This window comes from Pseudonaja textilis, chromosome 1 (assembly GCF_049901715.1).
Source record: "Pseudonaja textilis isolate UNSWEBS1 chromosome 1, rPseTex1.2, whole genome shotgun sequence".
Classification (NCBI taxonomy): Eukaryota; Metazoa; Chordata; class Lepidosauria; order Squamata; family Elapidae; genus Pseudonaja; species Pseudonaja textilis.
Window position 1 is genome coordinate 153,653,780 of NC_141990.1, and position 19,289 is coordinate 153,673,068.

A 19,289-nucleotide genomic window follows, 5' to 3' on the forward strand; every position below is an offset into this window, starting at 1 on the left:
ATACACTCCATGTTTCTCAATATTGACTTTTATTTCCTCTAAACCTTTTTTTCTTGATTTTTAAAAAAAATCCTAAACAGGCATCTTGGATCACAGCTTTGTGAATTAGAAAAACTGATAGATAAAATGATGATTGCAGAGTTCTCTGCTTATTCTCACAATGATTTAAGCCGACCTCTGGAGGAAGAATGTCAAATTCTAGAAGAGGTACAATGTTCAATATTGAATAAATTTACAATTGCCTTCAGGACACAATCTGAAATCCATAGTCAGAAATACTATTTATTTTTTCCTTTCATTAAAGTAATCCACATCAATATAACTTGAATTATATCCAGTGATTTATAAGCATTAATTCTGATCCCAGTTTGCATTTGTACATCTTTTCTTTTCTATACTACATTTGGGAAGGACATGAGCATGGTCAAGTTGAACATGAGCCAGTAATATGAGCTAATACTCTTCTGGGCTACACCAGAAAAAGCATTGTATGAAAGATGCATGAATTCCTTATTCCGTCCTCCTCTGCACTTACTGGTATTATCCAGTGAGGAAGTATTACTATGTTATAACTTATAAATCTAAAATTTTATTGAGGGGGGAGAGGGAGAATCTATATAAATATTAAGACAAAGATAGCAGAATCAAGAAGCTTTTCATTTATTTATTTCATATGTGAAATGCTCTTGTATTAGAATAATGGATTTTCTGCTAATTAGACATATTGGGTAGTGGTACCTCAATCTAGTCATGAAAAACTTTTATAATCTCCAAAAATACTTTCTTCGTTACATCAAAATATATGCTTGTCCTTTCTTCGGTTTGGGTTCACAGTTATGGTAACTGTGTCTTAACTTTCTCCAGTAAATACACAATTACACTGCATTCAGAAAGTATTTTCGTCAATTTTGTTATGCTGCAGGCTGATTCTGCAGTTGTTGAAATTCATTTTTTTCTTCATTAATTCAGTATCTCATAATGACAAACTGAACACAGAATTTTAGAATTGTCTATACATTTATTTAAAAATAAGCCTGAAATATCACATTGGCATAAGTATTCAAACCTATTGCAACAATGTGTGAAATTTACCTCAGGTGCCTCCCCTTTCTCTTGATCGTTAGAAGACCTCACAGCTGACAATACATACTATAGCAGAGCAAAAGCCATGAGGTCAAAGGAACTGGAACATAACAAAATAGACAAAAGTGAAGGAGGTCTGAATACTTTCTGAATGCACTGTATATTTTCACACCAGGATCTTGTAACTTCTGCACCTAAAACCTAAAGCCCTATTACAGGGTCAGTTTCCATTGAATTTAGTATTTAATGTTTTAGCATAGTAAGTTTTACATTTTTTATAGCGCATTTTGTTTTTCCCTCTTTACCTAGGAAAGACTTATATCATTAGTGTTTGGACTTCTAAAGCAAAGAAAACTGAATTTTTTTGAAATATATGGAGATGAAATTATTACCACAGCAAAGAATATAATAAAGCAGGTGACATGTTTCAAAGATTTTACCTATCTTATATATAAATATGTATTCTGCAGGCAATTTTATATTTCAAAGTAATTTAATAGCTTTCTCTTTTCTTAGTAATTGAGTTACAAAAATGTGCCAAAACCCATGTACTGTTGATTTATCACACTGCTTTGAATAGATTACACATTTCTATGTGGAGAAGTAAGCTAATTAAGATTTTAAAATATGGGTTGTTGGGAAGTTTTATAATTCCTCACTAAATATTGTATAAAACAAGGAACACTGTGCTTCATAATCTATTGCTTTAAATTTATTGAAAAGTATATCTTGGTTCTCACAAGTGATGTCTGATAATAGCATTTAGCAGCAGCTAGAGTTTAGAGAATTGCAACTTTTTAAAATTATGAGTTTCAAAGTGTCACCCAGCTCCTACTGTAAAAGATTATGATCATGCCCTATATTTTGCCAGCCTTTTTTTACAAAGTGCTACAATATATTTTGAGGGGAATTGATGTGGTGACATGCCCTTGTGAAGGTAGATTAGCTTGTGTGATAGTGAGAGCACCCAGTTAGTTATTCATATGTAGGGCTTTCTAAAACAAACTTTCTTTCTTGTATATTTGGGCTTATAAAACTGCATTCAAGCTCCTGGTGACTTTAATCCATATAGCTTCCTTTGCAATAATGTTGAAGTGGTTTGCCACTGGCTTCTCCTGGGATCTTCTTCTGACTTCCCAGTCTAGCTGTCAGCCCCAGAATTCACTGATGCAAGTGCCAGTCAAGTCTGGCTCTACTTAAACATTTGAATTCAGCTCCTACCCCATAAGCTAGGCTCAATTTAAATGTATCTATTATTTAAAAAACAAAAACTACATAATTTCTATATATAGGGGCCGGGATTTGTGTGGTGCCCTGCTGAGAATAATTTCTGCAATTCAGATGTGTTACCACTATCACGACATGCATTGAGAAACCAGAAGCAGGACTGAGTTAACGTTGTCAGGAAGCTGGGTTTGTGCCTTCAGCCTCACAATAATCTGTAGGCAGGAGTGGGATTCTACCAGTTCTCACCTATTCACTAGAACTGGTTGTTAACATTCTAAGCAGTTCGGAGAACCGGTTGTTAGAAGAAATTACTGGCCTAATCCTGTAAGGAAGGCAGGAAGGAAACATTCTGATGTTGCTTACAGAAACTGCCTCTTCATTAACCCTTATTACATTCTTGGCAGGACTAGACTTCCTGTCTGAGGAATGTCTCTGGAGTTTTTTTTCCCTCCTTTGCGGGTACTTTGCTTGTGTGGAGTGACCATTTAAAGTGACTTATGACCATTTTTCACACTTATGACTGTTGCAGCATCCCTACAGTCATGAGAGGCCAGGCGAGGAGATGCGTGCCTCGATGTGAGTGATATTGAGTTGGCCAGACCCAGCCAATAACATGACCACCAAGTCATGTCCACCCAGTCACATGACCACCAAGCCACACCCACCACCTAAGCCACGCCCACAGAACTGGTTGTTAAAAATTTGAATCCCACCCCCGTTTGTAGGGGGAAAATAATACTAAATAAGTAAATCTTACTTATTTGTACAATTTATTTCTAATTTTTCAGTGTTTGATTTTATCTGAGCCTAGCATCAGGCAAATATTTCTAATTGGTTAAGGTTGGGGAGCATTAAATCTGTGTGGAAACCTAAAACTTTTGTTTTGTACAATGCAGTGTATTGTTAACGTAGTATCACAAACAGAAGAAATTGACAAAGACGTTGTTGTAAAGTAAGTATAAATTAAATCACTTCAAAATCTTTTCTATATCTGAATAATTTACACTTTTATGGATATATCTTTGCTTTTTAGCAATTTTGCTTTTGCATCATTCTGTGAATTATTTAATGTTGGGAATATTCTGATTTAAGGTTGGGAATATTCTGATGCTAGCTAAAATGGTAATGCTGGGAAATGATCAATTAAAATTTAAATTAAATTAAGATCCAAATTTATTTATAACCTTGGTATATTCTGTTGCCTTTATTAGAAATAATGTTAAAGTATAGATTAAAATAATAAAAGGAGCAACTGGCCATTTTCATGCAGAATAATAAAAAAATATAGAAAAATGAGAATTCTGAGTTTTAGAACATCCGGCACATATAAGAAGCAAAGTAGGCTTGGGCTTGATCAACAAATATGTTGATTATAGGAAAGTGCTGTGCTTCAGTTCATAAACTAGAAAGGGGAATTCTATGAATATATGAGCCGGATCTGTTAACATCTCTTTGAGATTTTTTGAGCTTCTCAATTCTAGGAAAAATAGGTTTTGAGCTTAGAAAGTATTTAAGTGCTATATGATGCTTTAGAGCAGGGGTCCCCAACCGCCAGGCCATGGCCCATTACCAGGTCACAGCCTATTCAAAACCAGGCTGTGGGAGAGATGGGCAAGCACACATGCGTGAAGCTCCACTTGCACCCACACGCAAAGTACCATTTGCACAAATGAAGCTTTTCACCCTCTGCTCGCACAAGTGGAGCTCCGCACACAAGTGCAAGAACCCTCCTTTCGCCCATGAAGCTCTATTTGCACGAATGGAGCTTTGCACATGAGCACCCTCCAATCATGCAAGTGGAGCTTCATGCATGAGCACAAGTATCCTTCCTCCAGTCACGTGAGTGGAACTTCACTCAGGAGCGCAAATGCCTGCCGCTTGCATGAGTGGAGCATCGCACAGGAGTGCAGGAACCTTCTGTTTACGCATGAAGCTCCATTTGCACGAATAGAACTTTTCACATGAGCACGAGCGCCCTCCGCTTGAGCGAGTGGAGTTTCATGCACGAGCACAAGCGCCCTCCACTCATACAAGTGGAGCTTCATGCACAAGCGCCTGCTGCTCATGCGAGTGGAGCTACACACACGAACATAAACACCCTCTGTTTGTATGCAAAATTCCATCTGCACTAGTGGAGGGCGCATAAATCTGCCATTCACACAAAGGAGCTGCGCACGTGTGTACCTACCACTCGCACATTCCCACCTTACCATCCTGGCGACCGCTGCTTTACAGCAGATGGATATGCTATCAAGTATGCTTTAACTCCAATTAGATTACACAACTATTGTGTGAACCAAGAAAAAGATGCAGCCTCATTAATCATCAAAACAATATTGTAATGACCTTATTGTTTCCATTGTAAACCGGAGAGCTAAATTAAAGTTTAAATGATAATATTTTGTTATTGTTTATAGACTTGCAGATCAAATGAGAATGTTAAATTTTCCGCAGTGGTTTGAACTCCTGAAAAGTATTTTTTCTAATTTCATTGTCTTTCTCAAGAGAATTAAGGTAAGATACTGTATTTTTAATAAAAATTTTTTACAATGTATCTTGCATAATACATAATGCTATTTTTTTCTAGTTTTATGATATAATGTAGTTTATAATAGAATACTGGATTTTGTCTGTCGTTATTGATCAAACAAGGTTATACAGCTGCAAATTAAGGAAGCATTTGGGGAAATTGTCAGCAATAATTCTTAAAGATAATAAAATTATAAGTATATTGGGGGGGTCAAAGTTCAAATATAGGTGGCCATGGTTATTTGGAGGGGTGCCATTCCAGACTTGACAGCTGTGAATAATGAAACTGTGGATAATGAAACTATATATACACTATATAGTTTCCATATACATAAAACCCACCTATTTTGTGCATGATCAAAATACACACAATACGCTGCGAAAGTCCTCTCTCAAAAAGAATCATGTACCCAAACCCTCAAATACAAGAAACCCTTTCCTATGGATAACAAAATATTTATTAAACGTAGATCCATGAAATAATAGATATTAGAGCTGCAGATAACGAGAGCTGCTAATCTGGGATTTTTACATTTAGTTTTGGTGTTTATTGGGTAATTATGACTGTGGTCTATAGTAAGTCTGGAGAGCCTGAATTTTACTCTCCTTTCTTCCAATGACTTATTAAAAACTATGTTTTTTTATTTAATTTGGTCTATAACAACAAATCAACTTTAAAAGTGAAATGAAATTGATTTATTTCAAGAAATAATGGTTAAATACTATTTGCTCAGGTTGAGACATAAATTTTAATCCACTGAATTAGAGGAGAAAGATATGGTATGTAAAAGGACCGACAAGTTTAACCGTAGATCTTACTTTAGCCTGCAAATTAGAACATACCCAGAATTAGATATCTGCAAGCAATATTTTCCTTTATGATTAACATGATCTCATTTGCAAGAAAATTCCAGGCTTTATGAATGGAATGAGCATGAGGGTTGAATGTTATTCCTAATCACTTCCTGCTTTGGTATTTTGTTTCTCGTTTGTATGAATCAGCATTTTCCATCCTGTCTTATTAAGAACAATAAGAATTAAGAAAGTCTTTCTTTAATATCAGTTAACAACCTCACATTTTAAAGTAAAACTAATTCTGCCCATTTCACATAAAATAGATGAAATGAAATGATAAGAAAAAGATATGTGTTATTGATATCCAGTCCTAAGAACAAGCAGCAGAAAACATAGTCCTGTTTTGCTGGGAATCTGACTTCTTTAGATTAAATTTTGTTGGGAAATATTATTACTAGTCCTCTGACTGGGGAAGTTTAGTAAAAATATGTTTACAATTCTTAATAATAACATTCCCGATTTACCTCCATCTGTGCTCTAGAAAGGGGTGCGGTGGATAAGCAATTGAGACACTGGACTTGTTGACCAGAGGGTTGGTAGTTTGAGATCTAAATACTGCATGACGAAGTGAGCTTCCATTACTTGCTGCAGCTTCTGCCCAACCCAAAGCAGAAAGCACGTAAATGCAAGTAGATAAATAGGTACCACTTTGGTGAGAAGGCATTCCATGCACCTTCAACATATAGCTATGCTGTCCACGTCACCACAGAAGCGTCTTTGGACAATGCTGGTTCTTCAGCTGTAAATAGGAGATGAGCACTGCTCCCTAGAGTCATACACAACTGGCAGGGGAAAACTTGTTTTTTTATGACATAGAAACAAAGTTAGGGGGAAAAAAAGATAGACATACGTTCCAGCATTTACACCAACATTCTGTCCAATGTTGAGTATAAAAGTTTGTAAATGGCAATCAAAAGCATGAGAAGAAATGTTTGTGTAATTGGAGTTGTGAGGAGGCATTTCTCTTTTTGCTCAGATTCACACAAACAGAAAATCTTCCCTGACCTCTCATTCAGGATTAGAAGATTTGAGACACTCGAGTCCAGTTGAAATTTTTAAGACCATTGGGGGTGGACAAGGAAATTACTGTTATTTGCGAAAATGCCGACACTTATTTTTAGTGCAGTTCATGTATATAACCACAAATGTTGCATAAAGTAAGTTTTGAGGCAGAATATATGTTAGACAATTGTGAATCATGAATAGTTTGATGAATAGTTTTTATTGTTCAAGTAGAGTTTAATATGTTATCAAGCTAGCATATTTTGCTAAAGCATGTATTTTTCAAAGAATACACTATTTTAACAAGTACTATATTTTCTTTAGGGAACACTAAATGTCATCAGAAGCGTGGTTCTCTTGGTTCTTGACAAGAACCAAAGGAGCAAGGAAGTGGGCGATATTTCTGGGCAAACCAATTCTGCAAAGGAGAGTTCCATAGACACAGAAGTGGCCTATCTGACTCATGAAGGCATGTTCATAAGTGATGCCTTCAGTGAAGGAGACCTTCCACCCGCAGTAGCTGATTCTGTCTCCCAGAGAAACCTTTACCCAGACAGTCAACCCAGCAGTAGCAATTCTGTGTCTGAAGCTGAATGTACCACTGATTCCTCATCTAGCAAGGAACAGACTTCATCCAGTGTAACACTGGGTGGAATTGAGATCATGTATGTAGCAAAAATCTTTAACTTCGAACCTGATCCAAATGGCAGGCATGATTGGTTCCAGCTATACAAATGTGAACATTCATAAAAGTTCTTTAAAAATTGAACTTAGAAAACATAATTTCCAAACCTCTAAAGTCAGGTTTGACTCTATTTTATGCATTCTCTGAAGAAACAAACAACTTGAGAATTCCTAGTCCTGATTTTTAATACCAATTGTTAGTTTCAGAAAATTTTAAGTTTTTAACTTGGTAATTCTGCATAAAATAATAGCAAATTGTCACATTTTCCAGTATTATTTTCAAATGTGGTGTAGAATTGTCTAAAACGAACAGCTTGCCCATCCTGTCTGTGTTTGTGCATTAAAAAACTTCTGTGTGACTTTTGCTGCCAGCTATGCTTCTGTTGCCTTGTTGTCTTTGGATGAAAGAAGAACAAATATTGCTTCCACATGTTTTAATTGCAATGGAAGAGTCTTATTGATGTTTTTTATCCATTTATATGTTTTGACCTAAGTTGAGAAGCTTTGCTCAGATATATTTATTCCATGCCCATCCTCCAGTCTTTCTATGAGATTTCTAGTTTTCCTTTCTATTTCATCTTCATTGGTGCCTATAATATGTTAATGAAGTTATCTTTACTTGGGAATAACTTCAGTATAAGTATTTACTCTAAAACAGATTATCCCTGTCATGTTATGTAATAACTTCTTGCACTAAATTATTATTGTTGCTTTTGGAGAACTGATGTGGTAAACAGTTCTAGAGACAATTCTTCTATATACTGTTTTTCCCTAGTGTAACAATTTCTTAGTTTTAGTTATGGTAAAATAAATGGAAATCCAAGTTAAAAATTCCAATGAGCAGAAATATACCATTAAATTCTTCTCTAGTTCAAAGACCTTGATCTCCAAATGCCGTGTAGTCAGCATGCATGTAGCAGTAGGTGGTTCCATTTTTTTCTCTAAAGAAACAGTAGCCACTGAATTATATCAGGTACATATTTTTGTAAACAAATTCTTCTTATTACTTTCAGGATTGGTGAAGATATAAAATTGTCAGAACTGGAACTGGGCAGATTAGCAAATAACATCCAGGAGCTACTTTACAGTGCCTCTGATATTTGCCATGATCGCTCTGTCAAGTTTCTTATGTCTAGAGCAAAAGTACGTTTGATGCAGGTACCTGTATATAGCAGGAAGAAATTTTCAAATAGATGATTTTTCCTTCTTTAACCAGGTCACTTTGGGATAATTCCGCAATAGAAGTACAGATAATCCTCAATTTACAACAGTTCATGTAGCGACTCTTCAAGGTTACAATGGCACTGAAAAAAGTGACTTAGGACAATTTTTCACACTTACGACCTTTTGTAGCACCCCCATGATCATGTGATCAAAATTCAGGTGTTTGTTTGGCAACGGGTTCAAACTTATGACCATTGCTGTGTCCCAAGGTCATGCGATTGCCCTTTGCAACCTTCTGACACATGACTATGGGGATGCTGCAATGGTTATAAAGTGTGAAAAATGGTTTATAAGTCAGTTTTTTCAGTGTCGTCATAACTTTAAACAGTCACTAAATGAATTGTTATAAGTGGAGGACTACCTGTATAGGGTTGGAAAAATGAAAATAAGTAGAGTGCTACTGCATCAACTTTTCTTCTCCTTTTAGGATGGATTCCTGGAGAAACTGAATTCTACAGAGTTTGTTGCTCTTTCACGATTAATGGAAACATTCATCTTGGATACAGAACAGATATGTGGTAGAAAGAGTATGTCATTGCGGGGCGCACTTCAAAGCCAAGCTAATAGATTTGTAAATAGATTCCATGAGGAAAGAAAGACTAAGCTGAGGTATTTGTGTGTTTGTTACATAGCCCTTATTGCATTCTAAACAGTAAAAAATGGAGTTGAAATCCACTGCATTCCACCTGAATTATTTACCTCTGAGCCTAAGAAGCATATTGAATCCATATTAAATCAATAAAATGATAGTTAATTTTAAGTCACTTTTTAGGTTTCTGTTAATAGAGCACTGCTGTGGATCTCAGAAGGGTTGTGACAGACCAAAAATGATCAAAACACTTTTCTCCCTTCCACATCTTCACAATTCCTTCCCTTCTAATTCTCTTACACACACTGACCTTCCAGGTTCTCTTGGGAATGGAGAAATAAATGCAATTCAAGGATCAACTCAGTTTCCAGCATGGTCCCTTTTAAATTTCGATCCTTATAACTTACGTACACTCTCCCTTAGTTTCACTTTAACCTTTATGCCTATATTACCCTTCTACCCTTAATCGTCTCCCTCCATTTTCCTGACACATATTTCTCATGGCCAAAGACTTGTAAAGAAAGTGGATAAAATATTCCAGGTGATCAGTGTACATCTGGAGATTTTCAGATAAGTCAGCATCTTAGCATCAGATGCCTTAAGAAAACTTGATAAATTGGAGAACGAAGCCTGCAGTGGCTGAACTGCAGTGGTAGAAAAGGCTTCACTTGGGCTAAGGAAGGAATAAATGGCTTCCGTTCCTCAACTGCTCATCTCCGGGTCACTGTTTCATATAAGGTTCTCATGAGTGTTTATCCAAACTTTGGCTTCAGAGTTAATAGAAGGTCAGTAAATCAAAAGAAAAATATAAAAATGGTAAACTCATTTCCCAAATGGTATATTCATTTTTACACAGCATGGGGTCAGAAATAATACTTAACATTATAAACCCCAAAGAGATTTTAAAAAATATTAAAATAAAAATCTCCAGAAATTGATGCTGCAGCTTGCCCCTTAGTTAGAACATTCCTAATGTTGAATTTCAAATGAACATGGATGCAAGAGACAAGAAACAGTTTTTTCCCCTTTAAACCCCATTTTCTTTTTGCATGTAAATAGTCTTCTGCTAGATAATGAACGCTGGAAGCAAGCTGATGTTCCTGCAGAGTTTCAGGATCTTGTTGATTCTATATCAGATGGCAAAATTGCTTTACCAGAGAAAAAAGCAGGAGGTGAGTCTTCTCTCAGTAGATTCTAGATTATTCTACTGCTGCATGTGGCAAACTTAGACAGGCAAAATCATTATGAATTATAACCAAGCTCTTCAGTTCGAGAAGAGAAAGACCAATTTGATAAGGATAATACTTATCTCTGGGACTCATTAAAGTTAGAAGTAAACATAGCTGTTTTAATGAGTCACAGACAGGTTAAATTTGCACATCCACTGGTTCCGAACCTCTTCTGAACTGAATCTAAAGCAGTGGACACTTATTGAGAAATGAAATTAAAAGTAAATCTGAAATGTCTTCATGTAACCTGCAGGCTATACCCCTGGGATATGGCTTGCTCCTAATCCAGAGTGAGAAAAGTTTAAAGAAATTAAATGTAATTCCTTATACTTCATTGGAAGAGTAAGGTTAAGCCTTTTTTCATTCAAGGTTCTGCCAAAAAGGTGCATTTTCGTAGAATAGACAAGTTAACCACATAGTAACTCCAGAACATAAGTAAACAAATCATTCATTTCAGTTATTTGTAAAATATGGCTACCCTTTACAGTAAAGTATGGGGCTAACAATATGTCAATTATCATGATTTGTGAGGGTAAAGACACTGGGAGAATGCCATGAGACTCTGCCCTTCTGTGCGAGTATCCCTCAAGCAACACTTTATTTTTATTTACTTTTTTGGTTACATTTTGGAATTTGGAAAAAAGGAAGTGCTTTTTGAGCAAATGACAGTTTCAGCCTCCTTTCAGTTATTGAAGTTGTGGGCCATTTATATTTTCTGATAGAATAATGGGCTCATTTTTCAATCTCAAAACTTAAACACTGATTAAGAGTTTTGTTTCTTGACATGATTTTAATTTTAAGGCCAAACCATTTTCGTTGTAACCTTTTACAAATTACTATTCTGTAAAATATTTGTGTCTGTCAGGCTTCAACAGTCAATTGCATGCTGTGCTGGAACAAGCTTTCCTTCTCCGATAATCCACTTGATTTCTGTACTGGCCGGAGAGGAAACCTGGCTTATTTCATTCCTCTCTAGCAATCTCTTCACTTGTTGGCAGACAATTCAGAAATAGTTTCCTGGATTTCTTTGCTGCCTGTGACACAGATGATAGTAGGATCTCCCTGGAGGGCTAGGTTGCTAATTCCCCAAATTAATCCATTATGGGGATGAACGATATCAGGTGTTGGACCCTACCTGAGGCCTCACCTTTTGACACCATGTGGGTTCTGAGGAGTTTTCATTTCAGGAAATAGGGAGTGCGTTGTTTCCAGTTGTCTTATCCACGAAACATATCCTTTTCATGACAAAAGGAAAGTGAAATCGTAAGATTTGCTGCTTCAAGATGCTCTAAACACTATAATGTAGCAGCTTGCTTTCTGTGTCTTATTGCATAGATAAAGAAAAGTAGCCATGCCCATGGAGTTAAGGAACTACTGAACTAGTAGATGAGAATGTATTATAGGTACCCCTTGACTTACAACTGTTCAGTGACTGTTAGAAGTCGCCTGAAGTTCTGACTGCTGGGGTGCTCCAGTGGTCACAAGATCAAAATTCTGGTGTTGGCAGCGCTCCCACTCTTAAAACTGTAGGACTGCTGCAACTCCACTTTTTTCCATTGTGAGCCAGAAGGCCTCAGCCAGCTCGGCCCATTACCCCATAGGCCCTCTTTCTCCCCTCCCCATTCCTGAGAGGCCAGCAACCGGGAGAACTGGCAGTGTGGTCGGTGAGAAAAGTGGTCACATGATGACTTATGATCAAAATTCCAGTTGAAATCATAAGTTGAGGACTATCTGTAGCTTAATGAGATTGATTTTGTGCATAAGCGCACAATCGTGCCTCCCGTCCTTGTCTTATTGTCCCCAATTAGTAGTTCCTATTTCTTGTATTTAAACTTAAGTTTATTCTTGTTTCTGTTATATTGTAAGCTTTTGACAAATAATTAAAAATAAATAAAAATAAATGATTTAACATTTATTTTAGAGCATTCTATGTTTTGCCATTAATATTTTTTTCTTTTTGTTTATAGCTGAAGAAAGAAAGCCAACTGATTTTCTTATTGTTGATGGACAAAAATATGCTGTAGTTGGGTAAGATAAACTTTCCGTTTCCTTCATAACATTATTTTGCATAATTTTGATTTAAAATATCCAGATATGATCTATTTTAATATAAATATAAATATATACAAACTTAGATATAACACTGATTCATATAGTCTGCCCTAGGCATTCAGTGCAGTTGAATTTCAAAGGGTGTTTGAAAATTTCATAGCTCTCTGATGGGTGATTCTGTTCAGTGGCTGATAAGCATCTATTAACAGGAGGCAAGGTGTGCCCTGCATGTTATTACTCTTGAGTGGCCTCTTTGATCCTTTGTAACTCTTTGTTTATGGAGATCCCTTGGGAGATGTAGTTCTAGATGCTGGTGGAGAAAATCTAGAAGGATGGGTAGTACCATGTTCAGGCCTACACTGTGACAATAAGAGAGGCAAAGTATTCTCCTATTTTACTGCCTGGATGGCTGTCATCCAGTGACCTTGTACAGGGTGGTGAATTCTATTCCGGGCAAAAGACAGTTTTGTGATCCTCTCCAACTGTCACTGGTTTATGCAGCATTCTGCCAATAAAGTTGCTTGGATTTGCTATAGCCTTGGTCAGGGGTGGGATTCTACCGGTTCTGTCTGGTTCTATAGAACTGGATGTTATGATTCTGCGCAGTTCGGAGAACCAGCAAATCGCACCCCTGGCTGGCCCTGCCCCTCCTTGCCCACACAAACAGCTGACGGGTGGCGGGGTGGGGAGCTGGTCCTGGAAGCCCCAATGCCGCCAGAATCGCTGCCATTGTGTTCCTTGGGCACCATTGCCCCCATCACCAATGCCATCTCACTGCTGCTTCATCCCTCCCCCCAGGTATGGCAAGCCCTGGGCCGGGGCTCAACAGCTTGCCTTTCCTCCCCCTGCTATGCTCCCCCTTGGGGAAGTGAGGCTGGGAAGGCTGCTTGCAGCGAGGAAAATATGGGGTGGGGAGCCGCGCTTCACAAATGTGGTGCCAATGGCACTGGAATCCCCTTCTCATTTGTAAAATGCGCGGTTTAAAGGTGCTGCGCAGCGCAGCACAAGGCTGCTTATGAGGGAGATGGAGGGGGGAGCCACACTTCACAAATGTGGTGGCAATGGCGCTGGAATCCCCTTCTCATTTGTAAAATGCACGGTTTAAAGGTGCTGCGCAGCGCAAGGCTGCTTGCAGCGAGGGAAATACAGGGGGAGCTGCACTTCAGTATGTAGTGACAATAGCGCTGGAATCACCTCATTTGTAAAATGTGCGAAGTTTAAAGGTGCTGCGCAGCGCGAGCCTGCTCACGGCAAGGGAAATATGGGGGCGGGGAACGCGCTGTGCAGCACCTTTAAACTTAGCGCGCTTCACAAATGGTGCCTTCTCATTTGTGAAGCGCGCTAAATTTGGTGCTAATTTTGATGCTGCGTGAGGCTACTCGACAAGACGGAGGAATATGGGGGGGGCAACTTTTCTCCCGAGACACTGACTGACGCTGCTGCTCTTGCCATGGAGGAGAGAGATGAGAAACAGAGAGGGAGGGAGAAAGAAAGAAAGAGAAAACTATACTCCTGTAAGTATTCCAGAAGCAACATGCTCCCTTCCAGTTTCCAGAGCCCCAACCAATCTCCCACGCAACAGGAGCAGAAATTTCATCCATGCAGAAGTTGCATGAAATTAAGTCTTCAAGTTCCTGGATACTGTTTCTAGCCATCATTGAGCCTCAACAAACCAATGTTCTTTTTTTCCCCCCTTTGGGATAATTGTGTTATTCACCACATGCCTCACCTTCAAAACATGCTATGAATCTTTTAAAGAGGGCATAAATAAAGGACATTACCAGGATTTTTCAAAGATAAAGAAAATCAAGAATTTTAAAAGGTGAAGCGCGCACACACACACACCTCCCCAACTCTGTGTGTGAGTGTGTGTTTTCTCTCTCTTTCCCCCTCCGCTTCCCCCTCCCTCAAATCTGCGGCTGGGCCAAGCCAGCAAGTTCTCCTTCCTTGGTGCTCTTCCCTACTTCTTTCATTTCTTTGTTTTGGAATGCAGACTGGCTGAACAACGATTGCCAGCTGCAGCCGCCTGCCCCACGCCCATTTTTGCTATGCTTTGGCAAACACACACACACACACATGGCCCCATCATAGCCACCGGTTGCGAGAGGAGGAGGGTCGCTTGGAGGGACGCTTCCATGATCGTTGTTCAGCCAGTCTGAACTTGCTGTCTTGGCCCAGTTGGCTTTGAGAGAGAGGGGGGGAAGATGGGCAGAGAAAGAGACACACACAGAGAGATACAGAGGTGGGGGGAGAGAGAGAGAAGAAAGAAAGAAAGAAAGAAAGAAAGAAAGAAAGAAAGAAAGAAAGAAAGAAAGAAAGAAAGAAAGAAAGAAAGAAAGAAAGAAAGAAAGAAAGAAAGAAAGAAAGAAAGAAAGAAAAAGAAAGAAAGAAAGAAAAAGAAAGGAAGCGAAAGGAAAAAGGGGATAGACAAAGAAAGGGAGAGATGGAAGGGACAAAGAAAGAAAAAGAGAGGGAGGGATGAGAATGTGAATGAAAAATATGGATGGATGGATACATGGAGGGAGGGAGAGAGAAAAAAAGGAGAGGAAGGAAGGACTCAAACCCTGGCTTCAGAAGACTCTGAAACAGCACAGCAATCTAGGGCTGGAAGGGATCTTGGAGATCATCTAGTCCAATCCCCTGCTCCACCAGGAGATCCTTACAGAACCATAGAGGTGTGTGTGTGTGTGTGTCCCTACACCTAAAGTGATTTTACTGCCTTTCTTTTGCCCAGGTACTTTTCAGGGTTTACATGTCTATGGTCCAGAGCATAAATACAGAGTTTAACAGAGTTGAAAGGGACCTTGGAGGTCTTCTAGTCCAACCCCCTGCTCAGGCAGGAAAACTGAGGATGCTAAACTCTGAGTAGAGGTCCTGGGAAAGGTGGCAGAATAACACTTAGAAGGGACCTTGGGGGGAACCCTATACCATTTCAGAGAAATGGCTGTCCAGTCTCTTGTTAAAATTCTCCAGAACTTCTGGTGGCAAGCTGGTTAATTGTTCTCACTGTCAGGAAGTTTCTCCTTAGTCTTAGTCATTGCTTCTTGTTTGTCTTCTGGTGCTTTGGAAAATACATTCCCCCCCCCCCTTCTTTCTGGCAGCCCCTTGAAAGCCTGTTGCCTGTCACCCTCTTGGGCAAAGCATGTGAGCCATTTCCTCCTTTCAGTGGTCCATGAAAGTACATCTATAGTACGAAGATAATAAAGTCAAAAAAGGTGAACAACATTTTTATAGAACTATAGATAAGTTGAGGCTGGGTGTGACAAGGAATGGCTGGGAGGGGAGGGGCTAGGCGAGGCACCCCTTGACGTGACATATATACACATGCTACACACACACACACACACACACACACACACACACACACACACACACAAAATCATTGCCCATTTTGAACACATAGCAGAAAGGAATAAAGAATATTGGATACATATACACAAATGGGTGTGAAAAAAATTGCAAAGAAATAGGATTATAAAAAAACAGCTTCCAATCTTAGCAGTTGTATATGAGAGAGAGAAAGAGAAAAGAGAAACAGAAAGGGAGAAAGAGAAAGAGAGATGAGGAAGAAAGAGAAAAAGATGACAGAGAGAGTGATGAGAAAGAGGGAGAAAGAAAGAAAGAGACAGAGATACCTGTTTAAAAGAAAATAGAAAAATGGCTCTTTGAGTGTTTAAGGTTGCAGACTCCTGGGTTAGGCAAGCACCCTGGTCATTAAGTGAACCTTGTGGTCATTAAGCAAACACTGTTGTTAAAAAAGTCTATTTTCCCCAATGGGCATTTTTAACCAGAGACCAGAAGGAATTGTTAGAAACTGGCAAAAAACACAGAAAACCTCAGTCACAAGACTGTGGGATGTTGTAACTGGTCACAAGTGTGGTGTGTATATGTATGGCTGTCAAAACACCCAAAACAGGCCAAGTAACTCTGTGGAGGTCAGTCATAAATTAGAACACTTGCTAAGCAACTGGCCATTAAGCAAGGACCTGGTCATTAAGCGAGGACCACTTACATTTGGTTTGCCAGTCACATGGCCACACCCACTCCAGTCACATGACTCCCTAGGCACGCCCAGCCAGCAAGCCACTCCCACCTGTCACATGACCGTGAAGCCACGCCCACAAATTAGGCCACGCCCACAGAACCGGTTGTTAAGATATTTGAATCCCACCCCTGGCCTTGGTTGCTATTGGACAGAGTCTTTGGTGGCAACTGGTACATGGGACTTATTTTGATGTGTGTCCTGCAAGGAAATAGATAGGGTGCTGTCTCAGTTATCTTCTGCCACTTGTTATCTTGAGTAACATTTCTGTCACTGTCTCTGTTTTCTTCTGGTTGGAAATCAATATCTTTTGGCTTGTATAGAAAGTGGTATGTGTGTGAAGACTTTTATTCAACAAATTATCAATTCCTCATTCCCAGAGGGGGAGTTTCCATCAGCCTTGAAAGAGGCAGTGGTGCGTTCAGTCTTGAAAACACCACCTCTGAATCTGGAAATGGGGAAAACACCTCAAATGCCTGGATGCCAGTCTTCACTTTTTGGGGAAAGTTGTAGAGATGATAGGGGATAAACTGTGCAGCAGAAGAAATGAATTATCTGGATCGTTTTCGGTCAGGGCTTGGGATGGAAAGAGCATTGCTCACTTGGATGATATTTGTCATGAACTGGATAGGTGAAGTGTCTCCATACACCCACCCGCCTTGTTAAACCTCTAATAAGCAGAATAGTACCATGTTATTGGTCTGCCTCTAGAGGTTGAGATGAGAAATGTTCTGTGTGGTTCCAGTCCTTCCTCAGTAGATGTTCCAGTATGTCTTAGTGGGGAAGAGACCTTGACCCAGTGATCTCTAACACAGAGAGGGCTGCAGGGGTTGATCCTTTTTTCCTCTTTTTTAGCACCCATATGAAACTGTTGGAACAGGTTGTTTGGTGATTAAGCAGTGCTGAATTTTATTTTGAATCTTATTTCACCTGATTACGTAGCAATAGTACATCCAATATGCAACAGTGGGATTGAGTTTTATTAAAATACTAAGGTATTTTTAATATGTCTTATAAATTAATATAATGGATTGCTATGGCATTTAATACCATAAGTGAAAGAGATCTGTATATTTATATACATATAAATGATGGTCCTCTAATATGAACTTGTTAATTAATAAACTGAACACATTTCTGTAGCTAATACTGGTACAATATTTACTTCTTTTGTTTATTTCCAATATTCTAAGTTATCTAAATAATACAATGTCAAGAATTTGTAACTATGTCATATAAATATCAGTGTATTGAAATAAAATAATGTATCAAGATTTATTATAACAATAAAAAGGAATTGAATAAACTGAAAGCAATGTATTTAAGTACCTATTGAGATAATTCATATAAGGTCAGTTAATGTTCTTTTTGGATAATTAACAAATTTATAAACACTCAGAAACACTAATATCAAACAGATATGAACTTTCCAAAGATTTATCATGCAAATTTTTAAAAACAGCAAAAATGGAAACTTAAGCTAAAACAAAGCTAAAACATTAAAGATCTTAAACAAAACCAAAAGGTGCTTTTATCAATTTTGGAAAATAAATAGGTTCTCACTTGGTGTTAAGAATTTCTATAGAAGGGAACTATTACACAATTGAGGCACCATTGGTTGTAAAGCCTTTTCTCTCTTAGCATCTATTATATTTAATTTGACAGGACACATTTAAAATGGCTTCTAAAGTAAATTTCATCTTTCTGTTACGTAAATATGAGAGGAGGTAAATCTTTAAATAATTATTTAATACCTGTGAGTATTAAAATGAATAATAAGCAATTTTATGCTTTTACTAGACTCTGTTTAACATATTTGCTAATTGATATACACAATCTTCATAGTGTGGTGCAACATGTACTTTAAATTTATAACAATGTGGTTTATTGAATCTGCCTTCCTCTGTAAATATGTATTTGGCTCTTCTGAAGCAGAAAATCACAACTTTCTATGTTATTAAAATAATTAGTATTTCTAATGATCATTGAACCGTATTTTTCCATCAGTGATGAATAAATTGTTTCCAGTGGCACTTCAAATTTGAAAGTGACAAAGTAAAATTTATTTACTTACTCATCAATCTATGTTTATTAAAAACAAATACACATGCTTTTCAATTCTTTCCAATAGTGAAATACTAAAAAATTGCATTGGGAGGGAGGATAATTAGTGACTTTACTGTTTTATGAAGGCCCTAGATACCTAATTAAAATAAACTAAATATGACAAAAAAGAGAAGAAACAGCCTGATTAGCAGAAAATGTATCTACAATACATTCATTGGTAGTGCTGTAAAATCCTTTAAGGATCCTCTATAATGGAAAAGTAAATTTGAAATTGGCAAAACATCACTTCTCGTAGCTGCATTAAAGCCAAGTCTGTCTTCAAGACAGTTGTGTAAGCCTTTCAAAGGGTGCAGTTGCCTTAATTCTTTCAGTACTTTGCTAACACTCTTTACAAAGTGCCGTTTTTGTCAACTAATTTTTTTCATTGACGAAGTTGTTAATGTTCATATGTTTCCAGTATGTACTATGATTTGTAATGGCATCTTCAATTCTTTACCTTGCAGGACGGTGTTGCTATTAATTAGAATCATCCTTGAATACTGCCAGTGTGTGGATAATATTCCCTCCATACTGACTGATATGCTCACTCGCTTGTCTGATTTACTAAAGGTACAACTGCTTCCAGTCTATCTTCAATGCAAGGAATGTACTTGCAAGGGTTTTTATAGCATTGCTTTCACACAGTTGTTTAATGAACCTAAATAGT

At 38.0% G+C, this 19,289-nt stretch overlaps 1 protein-coding gene across 3 annotated transcripts in view; it reads left to right on the forward strand.

Annotated features, from left to right (window-relative positions):
- The window catches only part of VPS54 (VPS54 subunit of GARP complex), a 49,649-nt gene that overhangs the window by 21,589 nt on the left and 8,771 nt on the right, over positions 1 to 19,289 (forward strand). For 2 of the 3 annotated variants that reach the window (XM_026712882.2, XM_087919318.1), the window contains exons 9-18: positions 81 to 207; positions 1,393 to 1,500; positions 3,207 to 3,262; positions 4,728 to 4,824; positions 7,021 to 7,361; positions 8,394 to 8,538; positions 9,032 to 9,213; positions 10,253 to 10,365; positions 12,390 to 12,450; positions 19,087 to 19,192. In XM_026712882.2, the coding sequence (XP_026568667.1) occupies positions 81 to 207; positions 1,393 to 1,500; positions 3,207 to 3,262; positions 4,728 to 4,824; positions 7,021 to 7,361; positions 8,394 to 8,538; positions 9,032 to 9,213; positions 10,253 to 10,365; positions 12,390 to 12,450; positions 19,087 to 19,192 (1,336 nt within the window). The remainder of the gene's footprint in view (positions 1 to 80; positions 208 to 1,392; positions 1,501 to 3,206; positions 3,263 to 4,727; positions 4,825 to 7,020; positions 7,362 to 8,393; positions 8,539 to 9,031; positions 9,214 to 10,252; positions 10,366 to 12,389; positions 12,451 to 19,086; positions 19,193 to 19,289) is intronic. The other variant, XM_026712884.2, reaches the window with a different exon arrangement.